Here is a 23194-nt window from a genome sequence, read left to right on the forward strand (position 1 = left end):
TGTTCGTGTGTGTGTTTCCGTGCGTGCGTGAGCATGAGCGTAATGCACATGTCAATATTAAATGCGTTACCGGCGTCAATGACGTTAGCGCCACTTAACGATGTGAACAATGGTGGCGTGTCGGGCGACATCGGCAGGGCAGGGCAGGGCAGGCAGGAACAGGCAGATGGTACAAGCGGAACGTGTTACGTTTGTTTGCGCTTGCACGGGTATGCCTCTCTAGGACCCAACCACCCAGCCACCCAACCACCCAGCCACCCAATCACCCAACCGCCCAACTGCCCTGACCCTCAGCCGTACCTATGTATCTCGTTACGAGCATGTGACTTTAAATGCATCGCATATTTCCAACCATGATGACAATGATGATGACGATGGTGATGGCGATGTGGATGAGCATGAGGATGATGTCCTTGACGGCATCGCCACTGCCTGGCACTGATGTGGATGTTGTTGCAATGCAGTAATGCGTATTCACCCGCCTTATCACAATGGCTAGCATTGTTAATATTCTGGCAAATTTGTGATCGAATAAATTAAAAATCAGTCAGCATAACGGGACAGCCGCTGTCGCATTGATTTTTGACGGCAATTGATTGTTGCATCCCCCCCTGGCCGGCCTCAATCTCCACCTACTACACAGCTTTTACAATTTGGGAAATTGTTTTTGATTTATTCGGCCATTTGCCAACATGATTTTACGTTATATTAATGCGGGAATTGTTTTTGTTGCAGCTGTCAAAAGTTGGTTTTGTTGTAGGTTCTCATTATATACTATATTGTATATTCCAAGTTATTGCATGCCAGAGTCAGTGATAGCTCTATTATTTTTATTTATTACAGAGCGGAAATAAGTCACCCGTCGGTCATCCCCTCGCCCTTCATCCTCCCACTGCAGCTGCTGCAACCCATTTGCCGACGTACTCGAGCAAAATACGAGTAAGTGGCAAAATTTTTGCGCATTACAAAAAACAACAGCGGTACAAAAAAAGAAGGAAAATGTTGAAAAATCTGCGTGGAAAAACAAAACAACAAAAAAATAAGAAAAACAAAGAGCGTGCCCAACTTTAGCAACTGGCAGCTATGGCAACGGCGTCAACGGCAGTGGCAGTGGCAACGGGCAAGTTTTTCATAAATATTTATGACTCCATTAAGGTGTGCATAAGACACTCTGGGGGGTGCCGCGCCACGCCAGCGAAGTCGTCTACAGACTACTCGTGTGCATGAGTGTACTTGTATATGAAGTAGTCCCATTCACTGCTTTAGTTTGTTGTATTTGTGCTCTGCGCTTAAAGCGGGACTGCAGCCGGAAAACTGGCATGGAGTTAAACTAAATCAGAACACCGTTTAGCGTATTTCTAAATGCTGGAGTCGGCTGCGGCGAAAACTGAAAACCACACAAGTTACGGCAGTGGGTATTGAGAAATAGATATAGGGTATACTTGCAAGAAGTATTCCATTTTCGTTACTTGTTCTAGATTTTCGCCTGTACTTTATATACTCGTATGTGTGAACACAGTGGTTGCTGGCAGCTTGAAACGCTTCTCACATGATGTAGGTGTAAATTATTTTTCAGAAAATAAAAAGGAGAAATGGAAGAAGTTTATTGATTGCTTTTATTGTTAAATATTTTCAAATATTAGCCTAATATTTTAATTCTCTTTTATTACAAGGCTTCATAAAAGAATCACTCGTATGAATTTTTAAATATGTATGTTTCATAAAATTTTAATTAAAAAATGTTGCGATCTTGTTTATTGTCTCGAGATCACCATTTAATCTTGTGCAGCAAAATACGATAAAGTTCATTTTTTAATTATGTTCTTTTTCATTTTGATTGTTTAAAATTATTTTGCTCAATTTCTTATTGATTGCTTATAAAATAGTTACTGAGAGAGAGAGATAAAAGAGTAGTAATTCGGCGATCATGAGAAATGGGTAAAACCAATATTTTCCAGCTGATTTTTTCCTTTGATTCAATACTTAAGAAAAATGCATAATTCTCTTAGTTATCCAAAATTCATTTATCTAAACACAACCACTTCAATTAATTTTGGCGCAGCCTTTCCAGGCACTTAAAACTGTCTCTCCTTTGGACCAGAAATTTAAAATTGTTTTGTGTCTAGTGTATCAGAAATTATTGATTTCGGAAGTGTTTTTTAAAATAATCTCAAAATCGTTTTTAGCTTTTTATGAACTCACATGCTGCACTAAAAGTTCAGCACCGCTCTTGACAAAAATCAGAGAAATTGCGACAACAACAAAAACAACAAACACGACAACGGGAAAAATACGAACTATATGCAGCTCTAAATAGAATTCAACTTTTGAAAAGCATTGCGCATAAAGTGCAATGGCGGAACTTTATTTTGGGGTTATGGGGAGGTGATTCCGATGACGTTGGCGGCATGGAGTCGCTGAGTAAACAAGGGCAGAGAACCAATAGAGCCGCACACACACACACACACACACACGCACAAACACACAGACACACCGACATGCTAACGAACAGACAGACAGTCAAATGCATACTATACTCGTATAAAGTATACGTACGTAGAGACATATGGACTGACTGACAGCAGACGCGGCCACTGAACAAAACGCCAGCGCTCGTCGCGACAAACAGACCGTGGGGCTTACCCCCCTCTGCCTACACCTACTCCCACACCTACACCCATCCCAACTGCCATGAAGCAGAAGGATTGGGCCAGCCAGCGAACACTTGAATAATGCATGCATGCAAAAAATTCTATACATATATATACTTGTATGTATACATACAAGTATAAGCACGGGTATGTGCTCTCGTGTGTGGACGGTCGCTTGTTTGTGCGATACTAAGTGCGAAAGTGAGTTGCATAGATGCAGGAGGAGTTAAGCATAGAGCAAGTGGTCGAGAGCTGGCAGCCGGCAGCCGGCAGCCAACAGTGCACGGGTCAGAGCAGACGAAGAAAAACGAAATAAAGTAAGAGCCGACAGCACAAGGGAGAGAAAAAGAGCGGCAGGCGAGGCAAGCGAGCGACACCAGCGTCGCCATCGACGCCAACGAACCCACCGACGACGATGACAGCGAAGACTTGTGTGTTGTAATATTTTCTTTAAATTATGTGATAAATATAAATTCATATACACGTATAGTACATGTGTGTCCATGTATGTGAGCGCCCTGTCTGGGTGCGGATGCGTGGGTGTGCGGGTGTGTGTATGAGTGTGTGTGTGTGTGTGTGTGTGTGTGTGTGTGTGTGTGTGTGTGTAGGTGACTGCATGACGCATAGATCAAGATCGGAGCTGGCGGCGAAGCCTTAGCTGCACCATGGAGCTGGGTACTTGTTTATTAGGGTAAGTGCGTTGCTGGCGCTTCTGCAACTTAGACATGCTATTTGCTGTTGTTGCAGTAATTGGAATTCTCTGGAGTTTGTTTATGAATAAGTGGAATTTACGTGCTTCTCACACCTGCAGCTGTTGATACACTCCTACACCCGCATGTATATGAAATTGCACTTATGTATGTATATAATTTTATGAATGTGCTCACGAATAAAGGTAGTAATGCGGGATGGGGCGAATCTAATTCAAAAGTCTTTATGCTTAATCAGAAATTCGCAGATATTTTAATTGAAAATGCGCGAAATTGGCTACGAGTATGTATTTATTTGAATACCGTTTCATAGTTTTTGCGTTCAAGAAACATAAACATCCTCATAGTTAATGGCATCTGAAATATGTACATTTGTGAAATTTCTAATCTAATGTCCACCTACTCTAGGCAGTAAATATGGAAGGCTGTATTTGAGAAAAATAGCTTAATAGCCCAAGCACACTTACATTATACAGTCATTTCGATCAAAGTCATCTTTTACAAGTTACTTACTTGTAAGATTAGAAACGTTTCAAAGCAATATCCTGATAAAGTCGCCATATTGTACATACATATAACTTGGTTATTTTAATCTTCTAAAATAATAAATGTATTTCAAATTCGACACTTAAACTTACAAAAAAAAAAACGAGTCAATTGTTAAAACTTAAATTAAGCTAGATAATATTTTACAGTCGGCACATTGTGTTTACGAAATACTGAGGGAAAATATTCATTCAGAAATTAGCTGTGAAGATCTTTCTGCAGATGCTCGAGCATAAGCGGTTCACTAATCTCTTTTATTTTAAACTAACATTTCAATGCCACTCACCTGATCCGTAAAATTATCCGTGTGGAACAGGACCTTTACATAACTAGTTTCGCTGATGAAGGTCTGCGGCTGCTCAGCCTCGCCACAAAACATGCCGGGCTCGCGGCGGTTGGAGACGTCCGTCTTCGCATTGCCGTCAACAATCTGCAACAAAGATGACCAAAGTTGGGCCATAAGTAAAGTCATGTGATAAATAAGACAAAGGACGCAAGTGATGTGCATAAATTGTCTACAAGACGTGGAAGACATGACATTTTGATGCCCATGTCCATATCCATATGGCCATGCATGCGTATGTTGGCGCTCCGCGGCTATAAAGCTGTCAGATGGCACATAAGTCATCATTTAGGCGCACACACTTTAACAAAGTGGCACTGGGTGGTGCCATGTTGAAGGCCTTGGCTTCTGCCACCCATAAACGTAATTTGATTGCCTGTCTGCTATAAATCAGTTGCACAAACATACATATTTGTACGCACCTGCAAAAAGCCGCCCTCGCAGTGTGTCGCATTTAGGAGTTGGCCAACTTTGAACTTCTTGAAGCGCAGTCGGAGAACGAAGTCGCGCGGCGCACCTTTGAGCGTGCGAAAGCGGTACCAGCAGGTGAGCGGCCGGCCCAGATTTTGATGGCTAACCTCCGGTGAGCTTATGTCCTCAAAAATGTCCACCGTCTTATTGCAGTGATCCTTGGATATGTCTGAAGAGCTGCCGCCTCCGCCGCCCCCGCCTCCACTGCCACCGCTACCACTGCCACCTAAAAAAAAACAAAAATACAAACGTGAATGTTTTTGTTGTTCTTATTAAGGTAGAAAGTCAGCTGAAGTCAAGTTATTAAGGGCGAAGGCATCGGGCACACATATTTAAGCAACACGTACTTTACGGCCAACGAACACGGCATTAACTTAGCCAACTTAAGGGTAGTCTTGCAGGAGCTAGTAACAAGAGTGCCCATCTTTTTAGACATTCAAAAAAGAAGGGAACAAACATACTCCACTGGATCCGTTTTTTAAAGCTATTTATTTATTACTTTTAAGTGTAATATGCTCGCTTAGTGTAATCAGTACCACAAGGTGTGACTAAAATATATTTTTTGTTCGAAAATATGCCGCCGAAAGACAATAATGTTTCACACCCACAAATCTTTAAAAATGTTTAATACATAGTAAGTACTTTCGATTCTCGATTTTATATCATTTGTGGTTGTTGGATACACTGTATTGTTGTAATAACCTTCTTCTTTCTGAGAATGCTTAACATATATTCAATAACGCATATTAAATTTAGATTAGGAAAAAATTATTTGTCCACCCGTTTGAAAACATAATATTATTGCTCCCTAAATGGTGGAACCCTAAGAAAGCCCACTTGAAATCACAATAATCACACTGGGCACCAAAAGTTGAACATTTTTTACAAAAGAATTAAAATCCGGGTTGATAAAACCCTAGGCCAAGCTGAAAGGGAATAAACAGAAACTAGAAAATAAATTATGATGGCAACGATCGTGTGGCTGCTGATGCTCACATCTGCACAATGTCCTGCTTATTGTGTTGCTCTATGTGCTACACAATTGCTCAGTGTTTACATTCTGCTCATGAGCATTATCAGCACACATTCTCCCATTGCTGAGTGGTGAGTGATCGCATTCCTCTGATGCCCATGAGCAACTTCGAGCATCAGTACAGAAATGGCCAGACTTCGAACGCTGACCAAAGAAAATGTCCACATACTAATCTGATAACCATTTAACTCTGGCTCTAAAAAACGGCTATCGCCTCACAAATTATTTTCCTCAAATAAAAGATCTTAATTGCAGCTCATATCTTTCTTTCAGATATTGGAAAATTAAATTTAAAGACAGCTTAGCTATTTCTAAGCTCATTTCTAAGCTTTTTGTGTATTATATTTTGGGTAATGGAATTACAACTCAAGGTTTTCTTCAAAAATCGAATTGAAGTCAAATAGTTGGGAAGCAAATATGTTTTGAGAGCTCTATAGCGCTAATCGCTTTATTTATGCCATTATCCTTTTTAAATATCAAGTCATAAATTAAAAGAAAACTGTTTTATACGTATTTCAATCTTTAGCTATCCAACAAATTTTATTTTATTTATTTTATTTATTTTTTTTATTTTTTTTTTTTAAATAATAGGAAGTATTTCGGTGTGATATTAAAAACAATTAACCTAAGCTTGCAGAGTATTTAAGTCTGATTTACTTTAAACAATCTAACAAAATTCTTTTCACTAATGTTGCCTTAGATCTGAATTAAATGCTGCGATTAAATAATAAACACCTAGTCAGAAAGCCAAAAAATAATGGTCAACATCTGGAGAAAACACTGAAATACTAAAGACTTTGTGTGATATGAAAACGGTCACCTTGACGGCTACACAGGCACAGGACGGGGCGCTGAAATTCATTGTGCTTAATTTATTCGGCGAATGCATAAATGACAAAAGGACATTGTGCTGAATTTGTAATTCAAGTCTGGCTGTCGACGCCCCCCAAAATGCAAAAGACGCAGACGTAGACGATGTTTGAGACGACTAGGACGACTGTGGCCACGGCCCTGACTGTGGCAAAGTGCGTCCTTTTAGTTGCCGTCGCTGTCAGCGTCCTAGTCCTCGTCTTCGTCTTCGTCTTCGCCTTAGTCGTAACTCGGCAAAATTCAACGCGCGTAAAATTTTGAGCACGCAGTCAAGCAGTCGTGTGTTCGTAGATATGTGTGTGCCGGTTTTTATGAGGGTGTGTGTGCCTTTATATAAATTACCCGAAACGCAGTAGAACTCTGGCAATGTTAGGTAAAGCAAAAATGTCCTAGCTCCTCCTGCTCCTTTTGATACCAATTTTGCTATGACGATTGCTTTATTTTCGCAGCGCGCAACTTTTTAATCATGGGTTGAACCAAAGAATTTTGTCTTTCTTGGCTTGGCATTTCTTTTGTCTTTTGGCACAGAATGCAAACAAACCGTTACGTGACCAACATTTTTTCTCTCTTATTTTCTTTTGCATTCCCCTGATTGTTTTGCTCGCTCTTTCTCGCTTTTAGTTGCTATCTGTTTGCCTTGTCTGATTTTGTATTAAGTTGGAAATTAGTCCTGATTTGTGACGGCCTGCAATATCCAGTTATGAATATGTATGCAAGGCAGCATTGGTTTTTATTATTTATGGTTTTACATAATTGAATGTTAAAACAATAATGAAATTATAGAAAAATGAAGAAAGCACGAAGCTCGCAATTTTTGCACATTTTATAGACAATATGTGTCCTGCAGCCTTTCTCTTAACCATAATGACTCTGCTTCTCATATGGTCGATGGTAAACTTTTAAGTTTTTACCGGTTTTAATATCGTGTACCCAAAGGGTCAAGGTTTATCATCTCTTATGTTAAGTTTTATCATGATAGCTTAAATCAGAAGGATGTTATAGTGTATGTAAGTGTAATAAGTGTAATCTCTGTAGCTGCTGTTGTTTATTCTGCATTGGATCAACTATGTACTGTACACAAACACGCGGAAAGATACGCATAGACACAGATAGGTATAACATTCAGGTAAATGCATTACTATATATTGAAACAGAATTTATTTTAAACTTTATTTTTAAAGTATAAAAAAATGTTAGCATTCCTTTCTTATTACTACTTGGTGCGATCCACCTTTATAATCTTTATAGTTGGCTTGGTTAAAATTAGTTACTAAAAAAATATTTGTTTTAGTAACAAAAAAAATTATATAATTCGCAGTAAAGTTATAAATGCTACAAAACTACACCTCAAAGCCTTGTGATTTCAAAATATCGGAAAAGATTCTTAAGAACAATACAACTTTTATCAGATATAAACAAAAAGAATATTGTACTTAGAAACGTCAATTTAGTCAAATTAATATTAGGCCTCGGTGTTTTTAAAATAATCGTACATTATTCCAATCTACTACGATATCGCCACTTTTATAACTATATAATAAGTATGGTGAAAGCTCATCCACCCATTACAACCTACCCGTATTTACTCAAATTAATTAGCGGAAATTTCTTTTCTGTTGCTGTTGCTGTTCAAGACACAAAGTAAATTGCAAAATGGTCCACGGACTCAGCATCGAGCCGCCCTCACACACCTGCCCAGCATTAATTACAAATCAGGCTGACTTTGACTTTGGCTTATTTGCTTTTGACAGCGCATCATGACTGAATTGAGTCCCAAGCAGTTGGACTGGCATCCGTATCAGTACCTTACGTATTATACATATAATGAATCGCTGATAAATTAAACAGATTTATTACACGGCGCCTCCTCTGACTCTGCCGGCTCCCACCCTAGGTTTCCCTTTGCTTGACAAAATGTTGCCAAATGGAAACCGACTTATAAGAAAAGTGCGCAGTTTTCCCCGCCGTACAACTCTGTAGCTACCCTGCCCTGCCACTGCCCCTGCCCCTGCCGCCACCAGCACACACCCACGACGTTGTTGTTCTGCTCGAGCGCGTGCTGCGTTTGCGGTTTAGACGATGTTGTGGTTACGGCGGAGTAGCGGTTGTTTGCGGCTGCCTGTGAGGCTGGAGGGGAAGTGGGCGCTAGAGATGGACTGAGAGCGTGGGTGAGGCTGTTCTTGACAAGAGCCTGCAGCTAAGCTTAGTGTGTTTGCCAAATTTTGAGTGGAGCCCGTATCGATTTGCAAAAGAGTCCTTTGAAATAAATCCTATGGCAAAATTTGAGCATCTTTTGGATCAATTAAAATACTTATAAAAGTCAAAGCACCTTCTTTAATGAGTGTAACTTTGAAGCTTATGCTGATTAAATTGGAAATTTAATTAGGCAAACGCAAAATCTTTTATGCTTTATGCTTTCAAAGTCGTTTGAGCTTGCTTCGTGATGCTTTAAAGTTTTGTCTATCACACGCGGTACCAAAATACACGTACATAAGGAGGAATATCAATTCAGAATCAAATTGCATATCCTTTTCTATCGTATCTTTACTTATGTATGACCGAAAAGCAAGCGCTTTTTATTGAAGGGCTTTTATTTTATAGATTTAACATTATTACTTCCACAATTATAATTTGCCGCAATACCTGGTGAATTAAGTATCTATTCTCCGGCCCCTTATTTTTATAACAAACAAGCAGAAGACTTACACATATACGTAAACAGTTAAAAGGTAAACTAGATTAGTTGGGAGGCAGACCCCAGATAGTATATAAGTATAATCAGGATAGTCCGTCTATCTAAAAGAATGCAAGGATCACAGAAATTTTTAACAGTAGATGTATCAAACTGGATTTCTAAGCTCTTTTAGGAACATATGTTAAGAACAAATTTACATGGAACGACTCGTCATGTTATGGTAATCATGAATATCGTAAATGTATACTTTACAGGCTGTGGAATGCCTTATTTTGTATAATCAGGATAGTCCGTCTATCTCAAAGAAAGCAAGGATCACAGAAATTTTTAACAGTAGGTGTATCAAACTGGATTTCTAAGTTCTTTTAGGAACATATGTTAAGAACAAATTTACATGGAACGACTCGTCATGTTATGGTAATCATGAATATCGTAAATGTATACTTTACAGGCTGTGGAATGCCTTATTTTGGTTATTTTACAAATTAAACAATTTCAGGATTCTGCGCAAGATATAATCAAATGTTAATAATAAATTATATTATGTATTACCATGAGCCGGACATAGGGTATATAGTAATTCTAGCATTCGCATCGTTTTTTCTTTAATATGTAAACTATCATATTGATATCGCAAACATTTTGCGTCACGTTTGCGAAATTGGTGCCATTTTTCGGGTTTTCAAGAGGCACTCTTTCTGCGGATATAGTTTTCGTTCAACGGACTAAGCTGGAATAATATAATATAATATATTGTCAGCAGAATTGTAATAAGTAAAAGCATTATGTAGTGTGCTATGGAACCTATTTAATTGTTATACAACTTCTTGAGACTATCATTAATATTCTTCATTATCGGATGAAGCTGCATTGTGCCTCTCCCCACCCTATTTTTAAACGTAATCTACCAACAACATATCGGTAATACCCATTATAGTTGGCTTGGCTCAACCGTTCGGCAGTCGTGATTTACGGTTTCTAAAGAACTTGCAGACAAGCGCAACTGGTTAGATGTACATGGTAGGCCTCCTAACTATGAATCCATTCATCCGTAACCTCTGCTAACACTTACTGCACGCACGCACACACATACACAAAGAAACAACTATTGTCACAGGCATAGCTGATGCCCACCGAACGAGTTAAGAGTGCATTGAAAACGAAAACAAGATAGCCAATATAGTTTAGCTGCAAAGTGGAAGGATGGTCCTTCCAATCCCTGTCCCCCCAAATGCGCCTATTTGCTGAATGCGAATCGATTAGACGCGCTTGCTGCTTTTGAATGGCGGCGCCTATCAGTGGACCAGCAGGCCAGACAGGCACCCTTACATATGTTGTGTGTGGGGTTTTGGGGGCCTCTTGACCTACGTAACACACAAGCGCAGAGTGAAAGTCAAAGTCAAGCAGAAAAATTGTGCGAGCATCGCAGAATATAAAGTCGACTTGTCCTCTGAATATTTTTGAATAAAACAAGCGCGACGAGCTGCCACAGCCCCCGACTTCATTTTCTCAGTCTTACCATCATCCGCCCTCCTCTCATACTTGTACACATGTTGATATATTGTCAACAGACGCATGTCGCATTTGTCTTGGCTTTGTTTTTGTCCCCAGGGCCCCAGCCACTGGCATACATATTTGCATAGCTCTTGTACATGTATCCCTTTTTTTGATATAGGTTGACAAGTATCTACGCAGTCAGCCTTCGATTCCTCCCTTTTAGCACTCCGTGCCAACATTCATTGGGATCTTCAGCAAGCATGAAAATCGATTATGAAAATCGTTTGTTGAAATTTTTCACGCATCCCTTTTGGGCTGTTTTTCCTGTTGCTGTTGTTGTAGGCTTAAATTGTCGCCTCGTAGATTTTTGCAAAAATATTTTAATAGAATTTCGTGCCTAAGCGATTCCAACTATTTGAGCTGCCGAGCAGCTGAGCTGTTGCTGCCGCTATGTACGTGCGAGGACCCACAGTTAAGATTGATGTTTAATGTGTCCGTTGCTTCCTTCCTTCATTTTTATGGCTTTTGCCGCTTACTGCAATTCAATTTACATATACGACTATGTATGTGTATATACTTGCATGTAGTACGAGTACTATATGTACGAGTATAACGAGCGATAGAAAGAGAAAACGAGTTTGGTGCGGACTGAGACTCACTTAACACTGACTTTGGTTGTTGGCTGGTGTGGGTTGTGTGGGTTGCGTGGGTTTTCTGTGGGTGCGCACAGTTTGGTTTGTTGCCCTTCACAAAACCCAAAATTGAAATTGACTTATTCAAATAAGTGATTTAACAGCATGTGCCTTTCAACAACAACAACAACAACAAAAACAACACGCAGCATCAACAGCTTGGACATGCCGAGTATGTTTATGTACATACATGTAAAATCGAGAATTAGCATATACTTGTATGTAGGTATTGACCGACGGCAGCATGGCAACTTGTTAAAAGGAGATTCATGTGCCCCATTTACAAAATGTTATTTAATACTGCGGAATAGTGTCATATTTGCGATAAAATATGAAGGCATTTATACAGAATTTGTAACGCTTAAAACACGATTAACCTTTCGGTAGCTGGAACGTTCCAGGCTTAAAGCGAAAGACGTCATCAGCGAAGAAATGAAGAAATATCTAATAGATAGATATATAGAAAAATGTCCGATTTCTGTGATACTAATATTTTTAAATAACTATATTTACTATATTTAACTATATTTTGCCTTACATCTTTGCACATTTGTTTGTCTACATTTTACCGTACGAAACGAGTAAACACTCTAAGCCGGGTTGGCCGCGTACAGTCAAGTAAATTTAGTTTTAGTAGTAGTAGTTTTTTCAGCAGCGGGAACGAATACTATAATTATTTCTGGAATTAAAGTTGAAGTTAATGGAAAGATGATTGCTTGTTTCGCCTGCACTAAATAATCGCTGCCGCCTGGACAGTTCTCCCGCACAAAAGTAATGGACTATAAGTTACATATACGACTGAAGATAAACATCATCTTGTATGTCTTTCTTGCACCAACGGATAGTTGGTGTAACTTGAAATCGCGTGGGACATACGCTAAGCAAAATACATAGAATAAAACGCATACAGAACTCATTATATTGTTGGAAAAGGTACAGCAACATCCTGTCGAAAAAACTAATTAAATCGCCCCTTTGAGCAAAAATATATGACATTGATGGCAAAGGCCAAATTAATTTTTAAAATTAATATAAGGCGCAATATTTTGACATATTCACAGCTTTCGACGATTTTGATTTATGATTAAATGTTGAATTAAAATGTGACATAGGAGTATATGCTTCTTGCGGTTTGTTGTCAATACGAAATGACACATAGGAAATGAAATTGAGAAATTGCAAAGGGCTTTTTTTATATGTACAAGTATATACTCGTAGTTACATTGAATACAACCCGATTTGTTATAAAAAGAAATAAAACGAAATGAACGAATATCATTGCGGGAAGTGAATAAACTCTTTTCACGATCCCAGAAACAAAAGTTATTATTAGCACGGCTAAAAAAAAGTCTGTTATATAAAACTCCTGTAACTTCTATAACTTATAAATTCTAGGTCACCCAGCATTCTTCAACATTTTTTCAATAAATGCCTTTTGTGTACCTTTTGCTCACATTAAAATATCCTGAGACTTTTTAAAAGAGTAGTACATACATTGCGAAATATCATCGGCAATGGCCCGAATCTGAGATCATTTGTACTCGCACTCAAGGCACTTGGACAGCAGTTGCAGCCAAAAAGCCAAATGAATATAAATGACTTAACGCTTTAAATACTAATGGGCAGCAAATTTTCTTATCGCAAACAAACACAAGCACTTGCCAACGTTATTCCATTCACTTTTTATCTTATTTTGGCCAGGGCCTTAAGCGAGAAAGCAAAGCGAAAACTTTTAACAAGACAATTTGTTAACGGTCTGTATTGCCGCTCGGCCATCCGTATCCGTCCGGTCGGCTCTCAACTGTCGTTGATAGATTAACTGTAACGGTGATGGATCATTTACTTAAATTATTAAAATTGCCTACTCAAATTTCAGACACATACAAACATACTCACCCAAGCACCAAACAAATACACAATTTACTTCACTGCCCACTCGCCAGAATGATTGACTGATTGACTGACTGGCTGACTGTCTGAACTGTTTGAACAGCTTCAACTGCCTGCCCATATTGAAAGGTATAAAAATTGGTAAGAGCAACAAAATCGGCTAGAAAATATATGCGAAAGCAGACGTCAGCAATAACAACGGCAACAACAACTAAAAGTGATGGCCGCTTCAGCAACTTGTTTCGTTGTTTTATGTTTCCCTCCTTTTTTGTAATAATTTTATCAACATGAAAATCCATTAAAAAGTTTTCCGTTGTGCAGTTTGGCCAAATTTCCCTGCCGAAATGTTTGCGGCAGTTTCTGCGTTCGAGTATTGGCGGCTTACTTTGACCCTGGCTGTGGCCGCCTGCCTGTGGGCGTGGCAATACTGACTGCCGGTCAATTTATGCTGCGATGCGTAAAAGTTTTTTTTATAGATTTTGTTTGCCAAAGCCAATGTTTTATATTGCGGCCTTACACTTTTTGCTGATTTTTGGATTTTATGCTGTGCGAAAAAAAAACGTTTTTATGCGACAAATAAAAGAAAATGTTGTGAAAAACTGGACCGTCGCGCTGTGGGGCCTTCTGGCTTGTTTCGTTGCAAAAATCATATTTCGACACGAAAATAATGACTGAAACAAATTTAGTTTCAAAGAGAATATCAAGGAATTTGTTGCCGGTACAATATTTGCATAAGAAAACTGCCAAGTTTTATATTTTTTACATAAAAAAAATATGTATACTATATATATGTACTATATATGATCTATTTCTCTTAAAATAGTGTTGTGTTTGTAGTTATTCATTTGATCTTACATTTGATCTCAACATTTTGCTGTACAACTTTTTTCCAATTTATTAAGTTATTATTGACTTTTTAAAAAACTGGTAAGGTAAGGGACATGAATAGCTCTCTCGTAATAAAGAAAAGCTGATGTTAATTTATTTTGGTTTTGCCTTATTGGTATAGTTATTTAAACTAATGCGTTATTTGCTATTTCAATTCATGGCTGAAATGTTCAGCGCCTTTGAAAATATCATTACTTTTGCCGATATTATGATTTATTTCTTGAAGGCATTCCCTTCCATCCTTCTTTCCAACATTGATTTCATTAAAATATTTTGCTGCACAAAAATGTGGACAATATATTCATTTACGTACGTAATATATGACTAGAAGATCCAACCAAAACGACTTTTGCTAATGTACTATAAGTTTATGAATTAGTGGAGCGACAAACATGAACGGGTCGAAAAATTGCAAATTAAACTACCTAAAATTCTACATTTTACACATCATTTGAGTTGTACATACAATATTAATTATCCGTCAAGTAGGATTTCTTATGGACAATTTTGTAAACAAAATGCATAAAGGAATCTTTTTAAAGACAATAAAAGCTAGTATAGCGAGTCTATCAGCAATGCATTTTTCTTCCTTTATGCGCCATTTTTTGCGAAGCTGCCACCCATTGTTTGGTCTAGAAGCCAAAGTCGGAATATGGGCACAATTTTATTGAATTGTCCGCCAATGTTGTAAAATACCCTAATAATATATGTAGTAGTTTGAAAAACAAATTTCCTAGATAACTAACTACAAATGCAAAAGGCATATTTTTATGAACTAATGAATACAACTAATTCACCTAGGAATACTAATGAAAACAACAATGATTTGTCACATCATTTAGCTAATATTATACCTGAAAGATTCAGTATATGCATAAAATTGAGTATATCGTTGCAAACCTTAAACAAGGGTGAACGTATAATATATGCATTATCTCGCATTTCCCAAAGTATAATTCCGATTTCTTTGAGATATTCGATACTTCAATTCATATTACCGACAGTGTTTTTGTCACATATTTGGGCCTAAGGCCCCACAGTGCGTCGCCCGCATTAGTCAAATGAAGCCATTTGACTCGTCGTTTTCTATCTGTCGCTCTCGACGCCTGTCCGGCGGGCATGTTGTGCAAATGAAGGGTTCAAAAGGAAGCTAAAATTGATTTGTTGGATTGGCCAGTGCTTCCTTCAGACTTTTTCTTTTTTAGTTAAACAAACTAGAAACATAACATAACTCCCATATCAACAAAAAAAATACCTGCGGAGCACTCTATCACAAGTAAAGGCGCCACACATTCTCCATCAAAGTTTTTATTGATGAATTTAATAAAGGATTTTAATGAATTGAAGCTATTGCCATGTTGACAGCTGAGACTATTTATGCCCACTTAATGCTGTAGATAAAGCTATAATTTTAATCGTTCAAGTTACAATTTAAAAGTAAGTAAAATTCGTCTTTAAATGCTCAGCGACCGTTGCTTCGACATGATTTTCTTAATGCATCACAATCATTGTGCTTTTCCCGATTCATGTCTTAATTGAACGCGTCATCCATTGGTATTTATTCTTTTCTCCAACACAATTCTGTGGCATAGGTTACATATTTATTTTGTAAAATGAATCTATTTTCTACTCAGTTTTTTAATTCTCTTCTTGGCGTTCGTAATTTAAATTTTACCGCCGATTCGCTCTTCTACTCATATAAAATCAAGGAAGTTTAGTCCCCTCAAAGAAATCCATTATGCGAATTAAAGGGATATAAAGGTCATTTAATAACTTTAACTGATCAGAACTATGAAGGGTAATATGACTTTTTATCACATATAGTTTTATTGTTTACTGTGAGTAGTCTGGTCGATAAAGCAAAAGGAAACTTCACAAATTTTGTAGAACAACAACAACAACATAAAAATCAGTATAAAAATCAAGAGTGAAATACTCTGTGCCCAAACAAACTTCCGGAGCTGCAGCAAAAAGAAGGAGAAGAAAAGAGAACCCCCTCCTAAAGTTTGTGGTCATAGTACTGGCCTGAAATTGTTTCGCCAATAACTTTTCTGAGAATTAACCGATTTGGATGAAATATAATTAATTACGTGTGCAAAGTTTGGTTTACGAATTTTTGTGACTATTGGCAGTATTGACGAAGTTCTGTAGTAGGGGGAGGTGGGGAAATCAGAAAAATAAATAAATAAGCTCATGTTGACTGGGAACCAAACGCTTAGACAACGTGGGTTCAGCAGTTTACGAAATCCAGGCTTTCATCCAGATAGACGGACAGACGGAATATACTCTGTGTACCTTTCGGGGTGTACTTTAGGGTGTAAAAACTAAGTATCACTGCAAGCTAAAAGATATAAAATTTATATAACAAAGCCATCAAATAAAAACATTTACTATTGAATTTCTTCTTCTTACAGAAATGCATGTGTATATGGGATTATCAAAACAATATAAATATACTTACAATGAATACAACGCTTAGACCAAAGTTAGTCACATAATAACCGATTTATACCAGCTTAAGCTGCATGCCACAGTACATTTGGGAATGTGGGAATAAACGAAGCATTTTTCATTTTCTGCCCAGGACGAAATCTATATATATTATCATGTGTTGCAACTTTGCAAACATACACAAACATTTGCAAATAAACGTGCAAAGCTTTTAACAAGCACAAATTACATTATAAATATCAGCGTCGTCCAAAACAAAAACACAACATCTCGGACCTTGCCTTTGAGTTGGGCAAGCTATCAGAGATTAATTGCAAGGCATTGGGAAAAATTCGATACGCCATCATTTTGAGGTACCAGAAAAAACAACAACAAACACGATATTCATTGAAAAGGGCCGAAGGAAAGGTTTAAGGGAGGGAGACAGGCGGATGCTAAGCTAAGCACCAAATCAATCTTTTGACCTTGACCATTCCTACAAGTATGTACATAAACATGCTTATGTTTGTAGCTATGAATGCCCCATCGAATGCTCAAAGAGCCATGAAATGGTCAAACCACATCTTCTGCCAACCTCAGCCTCACGTCGCCCATTGGGCCTGCAATTAAAGTGCTCAAAATGAATTTATACACAAATCCATAAATTATACCTCCGACCTGGCCACACACATACACACACACACACCCCACCTTCACCGCTACCATCACCCTCGCCCTCGGGCATTAGGCACGATTTTATGTCTGTACATTTGTAGTCTTCATTCATTTCATTTAAGTTAATTAGATTCAATAATTTTGAGGCCTAAAGCGTCTACAGGCTGCTCGAAATGGCCGCTCCGTGCCCAAAATGCCTAAATAGGCAACATAAATTGAGATTTATATGAGGCCATTGGTGGATGGCTCGCCGCCTGTTCTTGGGAGTGTGCCTGTTCCTGTGCCAGTGCCTGTGCCAGTTCCAGTTCCAATGCCCACGTCTAAGTCTGTGTCTATGTCTGTGTCAATACTTGTAGCTCGGCAGCAATTGAAATTTGCCAATTTCGTAGATTTTATGCTGGTACTAAAAATGAAAATTTAATATCCCATAAAAGGACAAATATCTGTTATATAATGTATATTTTTCGCTGACTTTTTTCGTCTGCACTCGCCGGCGGAAATAAAAAAAAGAGAGAAAAAATTGCCCGTATTAAGCGCTGCGGAAATTGTTTCATCAATTTGTTAATAAAACGCACAGCGACACAAAAACACACACACACACACACATACACAGACAGGCATGCAGGAGCACGCACACTCATACGCAAACGTTTGACTTAATAAAATAAATTGTATAAATTGAAGTCTGTCATTTGGAGATTCCCAAGTGGGAGAGCAACCCTAGCAGCAGCGACTGCTGGCAGATGGACTGACAGACAAACAGACAGGCATACAACAAGGCAGGCAGACAGGCAGGCACATAAAACATAACAAATTGCATGAAATTTACGTGAGGCATGTGTGCTCGCCTGTACTCCTACTCTCGACTCCTGCCCAAGTCGAAAAATTGTAATGCATGACGTCGACTCACATATGAGTACATCAAATTTGTGGCAACTTTAGGTCCAAATGCGAGGCAACGCAAGACAATCAGAACCAGGCCAAGACGAGTTGCCGTTACCGCTACGCTGATCTACGTGTCTGCGGGGGTATGACATACATTCAAGTATGCGTACCTATTAAGATGTATATATGTATGTGTGTATGGTGTGTATGTTTGTATGTCTGACAAACATGTCGGCGACATGCTGCCAGCTGGAATCGTGAGCCTAGAGCGACATATGAGATTCTACATATAACAGTTTGTTGACACAGTTGTTGTTGAAAGTTCGTGGACAATGTATCTCAAACCGAGTGACAAGAAGCGATGCAATCAAAGATATAGCCATATGGCCGCCATATAGTATAATAGTAAATACTATAGTTTAATAGTAAATACTAACTAACGTATTGATTTAATAAATATATAATTCAAAGTAAATAAATAATTTTTTTATGCACCTTAGCTGATCTGCTAAAATATTCAGATATTCGATTTGCATTTAAGACTCAAAGCTGGGATAAAATGAAACTGATCGGCGATCAACGCACAAGTTCCCTTTCACGGTATAGCTGAGCAGCAGACAAGTTGACAAATTCGGTTGTCAAATTGTGCAGTTTTCAATTCTAGAAGTTACTGAATATTTGTACATACATACATGGTATGTACACCTAGCACTCGCTTAACACGGGGGTCACGTTTCTTGAAAATGTCTTGTTAAGCGAAATCGTGTTAAACGAGCCATGTACTCCATACAAAATAAGGGTTACGTTCCTAGATTTTGTCAAATGCATAAAAAATAGGCTTACGAATTAAATTTATTAGTTTTAAAAACATAAAAAGGTTTATTCAAATGGCAAAAGTTTTCAAAAGTAAAACGAGAACACATACTTGTACATATGTATGTATGAATTAAAATGAAATGAAAGTTCATTTGGCGGCATTTATAATCAGAGCAGTTTTATATAATTTTTTATAGTTTAGTGGCTCCTAAAGCTTCATAGCTTTTGCTGCCATTGTAGAAAGTGCAATTTCTTAAGCGATGGCTAGGTGTATTTAATTTACTATATGTCTGTATATACTAAAGTAATTAGCTATTAGATAGTTCCTATAAAAACTTTTCTGGCATTGAGCCTGGAAAGACGGAGAAGACCTGCAAGTATATGTACAACAAATGCATTTATACTTGTAAGCAATTCATAGCCCAGCAAAGAGCCCGGGAAGATCTGCTTGTATTACATACATACATACATACATACATACATATATAAAAATCTAAAAATCTAAAAAAAATAGTTTTCTTGTATGTTTAAAAAATGTTGGCTTCAAATATTTATTTGAATAATAAAACAAATAACATAACAATTTATTGAGCTGGAGACCATTTATTATTACTTTTATTTATTATTTTACTTTTTTAAAACCTCAGAAGCTATCCTCGATGTTTTTTAGTATTTACAAGTATGAACAATTTTTCATGTTATTCTTCCTTCTTGTGTACATTCGATGTTTTTTAGTATTTATGAACTATTTTTCATGTTAGTCCTCGTACTTGTGTACATTCTTTTCGAAGTCACTATACGGGTATGCCACGATTTCTGTTCGTTTTTTACGTAAAGACAATAAAACTTATTGTAGACAATTTAAGAGACAAAAACAACAATAACAACAAGAGCCGAAAAGAAAAAACAATGAGCACACATGCTCACGTGAAGATAAAAATAACGGGGGAAAATGACAAAAGTAACAAAAACAACAGCGAAACAACCACAGCCATAGCCCCTATGTGAGTTCGCAATTTAATACACAGATAAACAGAAGCACACTCACACTAACATAATCGTTAGTATAGTATGTATATGTATACGGGTGCATGTATGTGTACATAAATATAAATGGAGACAAGCATGACAAAATTTTCTCACGAGCAACTGGAGATAGTCGAGAGACGCAACGAAACTAAGCAATCCCTCATTATTTCTCTCTCTCTCTCTCTTTTTATTTTGAGAAAGTCAATCCCTTTCCAAGCCTACGTCCACCATACAGATCAGGAGACATGCATACGTATGTATAGTGTGTACATAAATATGTATGTGTTTATATGTATGCTTAGCGGGTGAATGACATGCGTCTGTTACGCGCATGGATGCCACATCATCATCATCGGGGTTGTCCCTGCCAAAGCCGTGGCTGATGATTTTGTTGTTGCTGCGTGATTATGTTGATAAATGCATGTTGTTATGTTTTGGGGCCAGATACATTTACATACTCGTACATGTACAAAAGCGGCACAAAGTGAATGCAATTTGCCGCAATTGTAAAACGCATGATATGCGTACAACGTGCTGGCAGGAAGTAGCGCAGCAAACAGAATTCAGCATACAGAACGCAGCAGGTAGCAGCCAGCCTTGTTTGTGGAGCTCTTGAGGGTGAAGGGAAGACAACATCTGCTTCAAAGCCTGCACCGTTGAACAGTCATAAATATTTACCCAACACTTAATGCGGCCCACACATTAATGGAATCAATTTAAAATGTCGCATTTCGTATTTAGGCCATCCAACGGCGCGTATACTTAATGGGCTCAAGCGGTAGGTAAACATAGCTGAGTGAGTCATATGCATAAGTTATGTCATTTTTTAATAATAGAGTTTATTTTAACGTTTCAAAACGATTGAAATGTATTTCGGGGGTCCACAATGAGCATAAAGAATATATACCCTTCGTACGCCAAACTTGATGTCTCTCCGTCGATTGAAAATCACAAGGATCTTGGTAAGCTATCTGTCACAGTGGCAGCACTATTATCGTATTGATGCATAAAAAACGATGCACTGACTGGCGGTATTTTTGTACCATGTTAAGCCGTTTGTTCATTCCATGAATGGAGACATTTGATTACATGCCTCATTTCTTTATCAATGGAGTAAAACGATCTTTGGAAAATTCATTTGGCTCATTTGTTTTGATTTAACACATAGGAGATAGTACACAAATAAGAAGAAATAAGGACTGGGTAAGCCGATTTTGATGATGATTCTTTTGTTATTTGAAAACTGTAGAAAACAATATGAGTTATAAATTTGCATTATGTACAAGTATGTACACGACAACCGATTTCAAAGATTCTTTTTTTATTGGAAAGGATGTACTTCACAGGTAGTTTGATAAGAGGAGGGCGATCTCAATTCGGGTGTATATTTGATTGTTGCCTCAGAAGTGTCGACTGAGTGAACTGATTTTGATGATTGTTTGTATTTAAAAGCTGATGCTTCCCCTACAGTGCCATTTCAATTTGTTTTAGTTCTGACAATACCTTAAAAATAAGTACATTTAGCCCAAATAGCTCAAAATTCTATTCCTGAAAAGGATGCTGTAACTTCAGAATCATCCTCAAAACATTAAATCACTTTAAGTGCCAGAAAATTGCATTCACTGTATTAGACTTCTACTTTTTGATTACTTAGCCAGTCACTCAAATATAATTTATTCCAAATTGCACACTCAGAAGATAGTGGCCAATCGTTAAAATCTAGTTGTATTACTTATATAATGAACAGAAGGATAGATTTCAGACCATTTGGTCATGGAGGAAACTATTTTATATTGTAGTAGATAATGAATAGTTTATAGTTTCTGTACATTTTTAATACAAATGCCAATATAAATCGAGAAGAGATAAACTTTAAAACTTGGTATACATTTAAAAAATTTCATTTAATATTTGTTGTGTCATTTTTGCAAACTTGATATTTAATACGTAATTAATATTACTAAAAACTTTTTTAAAGAAACTCTAGTAAGAATATGAACTTCTTTATCTATGGATAGAATCTGGCGTGCGATCGCAACCTCAAATATACATCAGTTTGCAAAGTTGACGCGTTTCAAACAAACTTTTCCTGCCATTGGCAGCAGTAAGCCAAAGTAAGACCACTCAGACCGAGAATAAACTTTCAGCTTAATACGAGTACAAGCCAAACACAATTTATGCATTTTAATTGCTGTTTCGCCACTGGTAGCCGCAGCCCCCTCGACCACATGCTGGTTTTTAAGATTACGCAGACTTTCAGCACTTGAAAGACTAATAAAAGAAAATCCCCTTCTGCCTCTCATTGTTACGATCTTTATTTTCGTTGTAACCGTGCGTGTGAAAGAAATAATAAATTTTCATTAAAATTTAATTAAAAAACTTATTTTTGCGCAACATTTTAACGGAGTCAAGGCAAACAGACAGCAAGTCCTTGCCTTGGTGTTGCTGTTCGGCTTGGCAGCGACGGCGTGTAATAAACAAGTTAAAAAGTCTAACCATAATTTGGTTTTGCAAATATAAAAATAAACAATAACGAGAACAACAAGAAGGCTGCCAGTTATGTTAGACGTCGAGGCGCCCATAAATTCATGCCACAACATATGTTGCTCTTGAACTTTATGAGCAGCTCCAAGGATCCGGTTGCGCGGCCAGCTATTGCCTTGCGTCCTCTCCTCGTTTTACTTTTGTTTACAGTTTATGAAAGTTCTTTTTGTGCTGAGTAGCTTCCTCAATTGCGGCTTTGTGGCATGGCACATAGTTAAGAAAGCGGCAGCCCTGCCAAAGTCAAAATGCAGCCCAAGACGTGCCGTCTGCCCGCCCTGCAGCGGAGTTTGGGGCCCCGGGCTAGACAAAACTTTTTCTTACACTCAATTACAATACAAAAGTTTGACAGGAAATTACTGCAAGAAAGCTTGAGTGCTGCAAAAGCTGTTAGCTGGCTATATGGATAGTAGTTGGCAGAGCCGACAAAAGAATTGCACTTATGACTGAGCTTATCCATAAATTGTCAACTTAATAAGCGGTTATGCCATAGAAAAAAGCAATATAATGTGCCATCTTAGTGGAAATTTTC

At 37.8% G+C, this 23194-nt stretch overlaps 1 protein-coding gene across 1 annotated transcript in view; it reads right to left on the bottom strand.

Moving 5' to 3' along the window:
• LOC115624902 overlaps positions 1 to 23194 on the bottom strand; it is a 95292-nt gene that overhangs the window by 23813 nt on the left and 48285 nt on the right. Inside the window, exons 2-3 of the mRNA XM_030519751.1 lie at positions 4673 to 4947; positions 4194 to 4337 (exon numbers count right to left, since the gene is read on the bottom strand). Coding sequence (XP_030375611.1) covers positions 4194 to 4337; positions 4673 to 4947 — 419 coding nt within the window. The remainder of the gene's footprint in view (positions 1 to 4193; positions 4338 to 4672; positions 4948 to 23194) is intronic.

Source organism: Scaptodrosophila lebanonensis, unplaced genomic scaffold (assembly GCF_003285725.1).
Source record: "Scaptodrosophila lebanonensis strain 11010-0011.00,11010-0021.00 unplaced genomic scaffold, SlebRS2 tig00000061-arrow-pilon, whole genome shotgun sequence".
NCBI classification, from domain to species: Eukaryota; Metazoa; Arthropoda; class Insecta; order Diptera; family Drosophilidae; genus Scaptodrosophila; species Scaptodrosophila lebanonensis.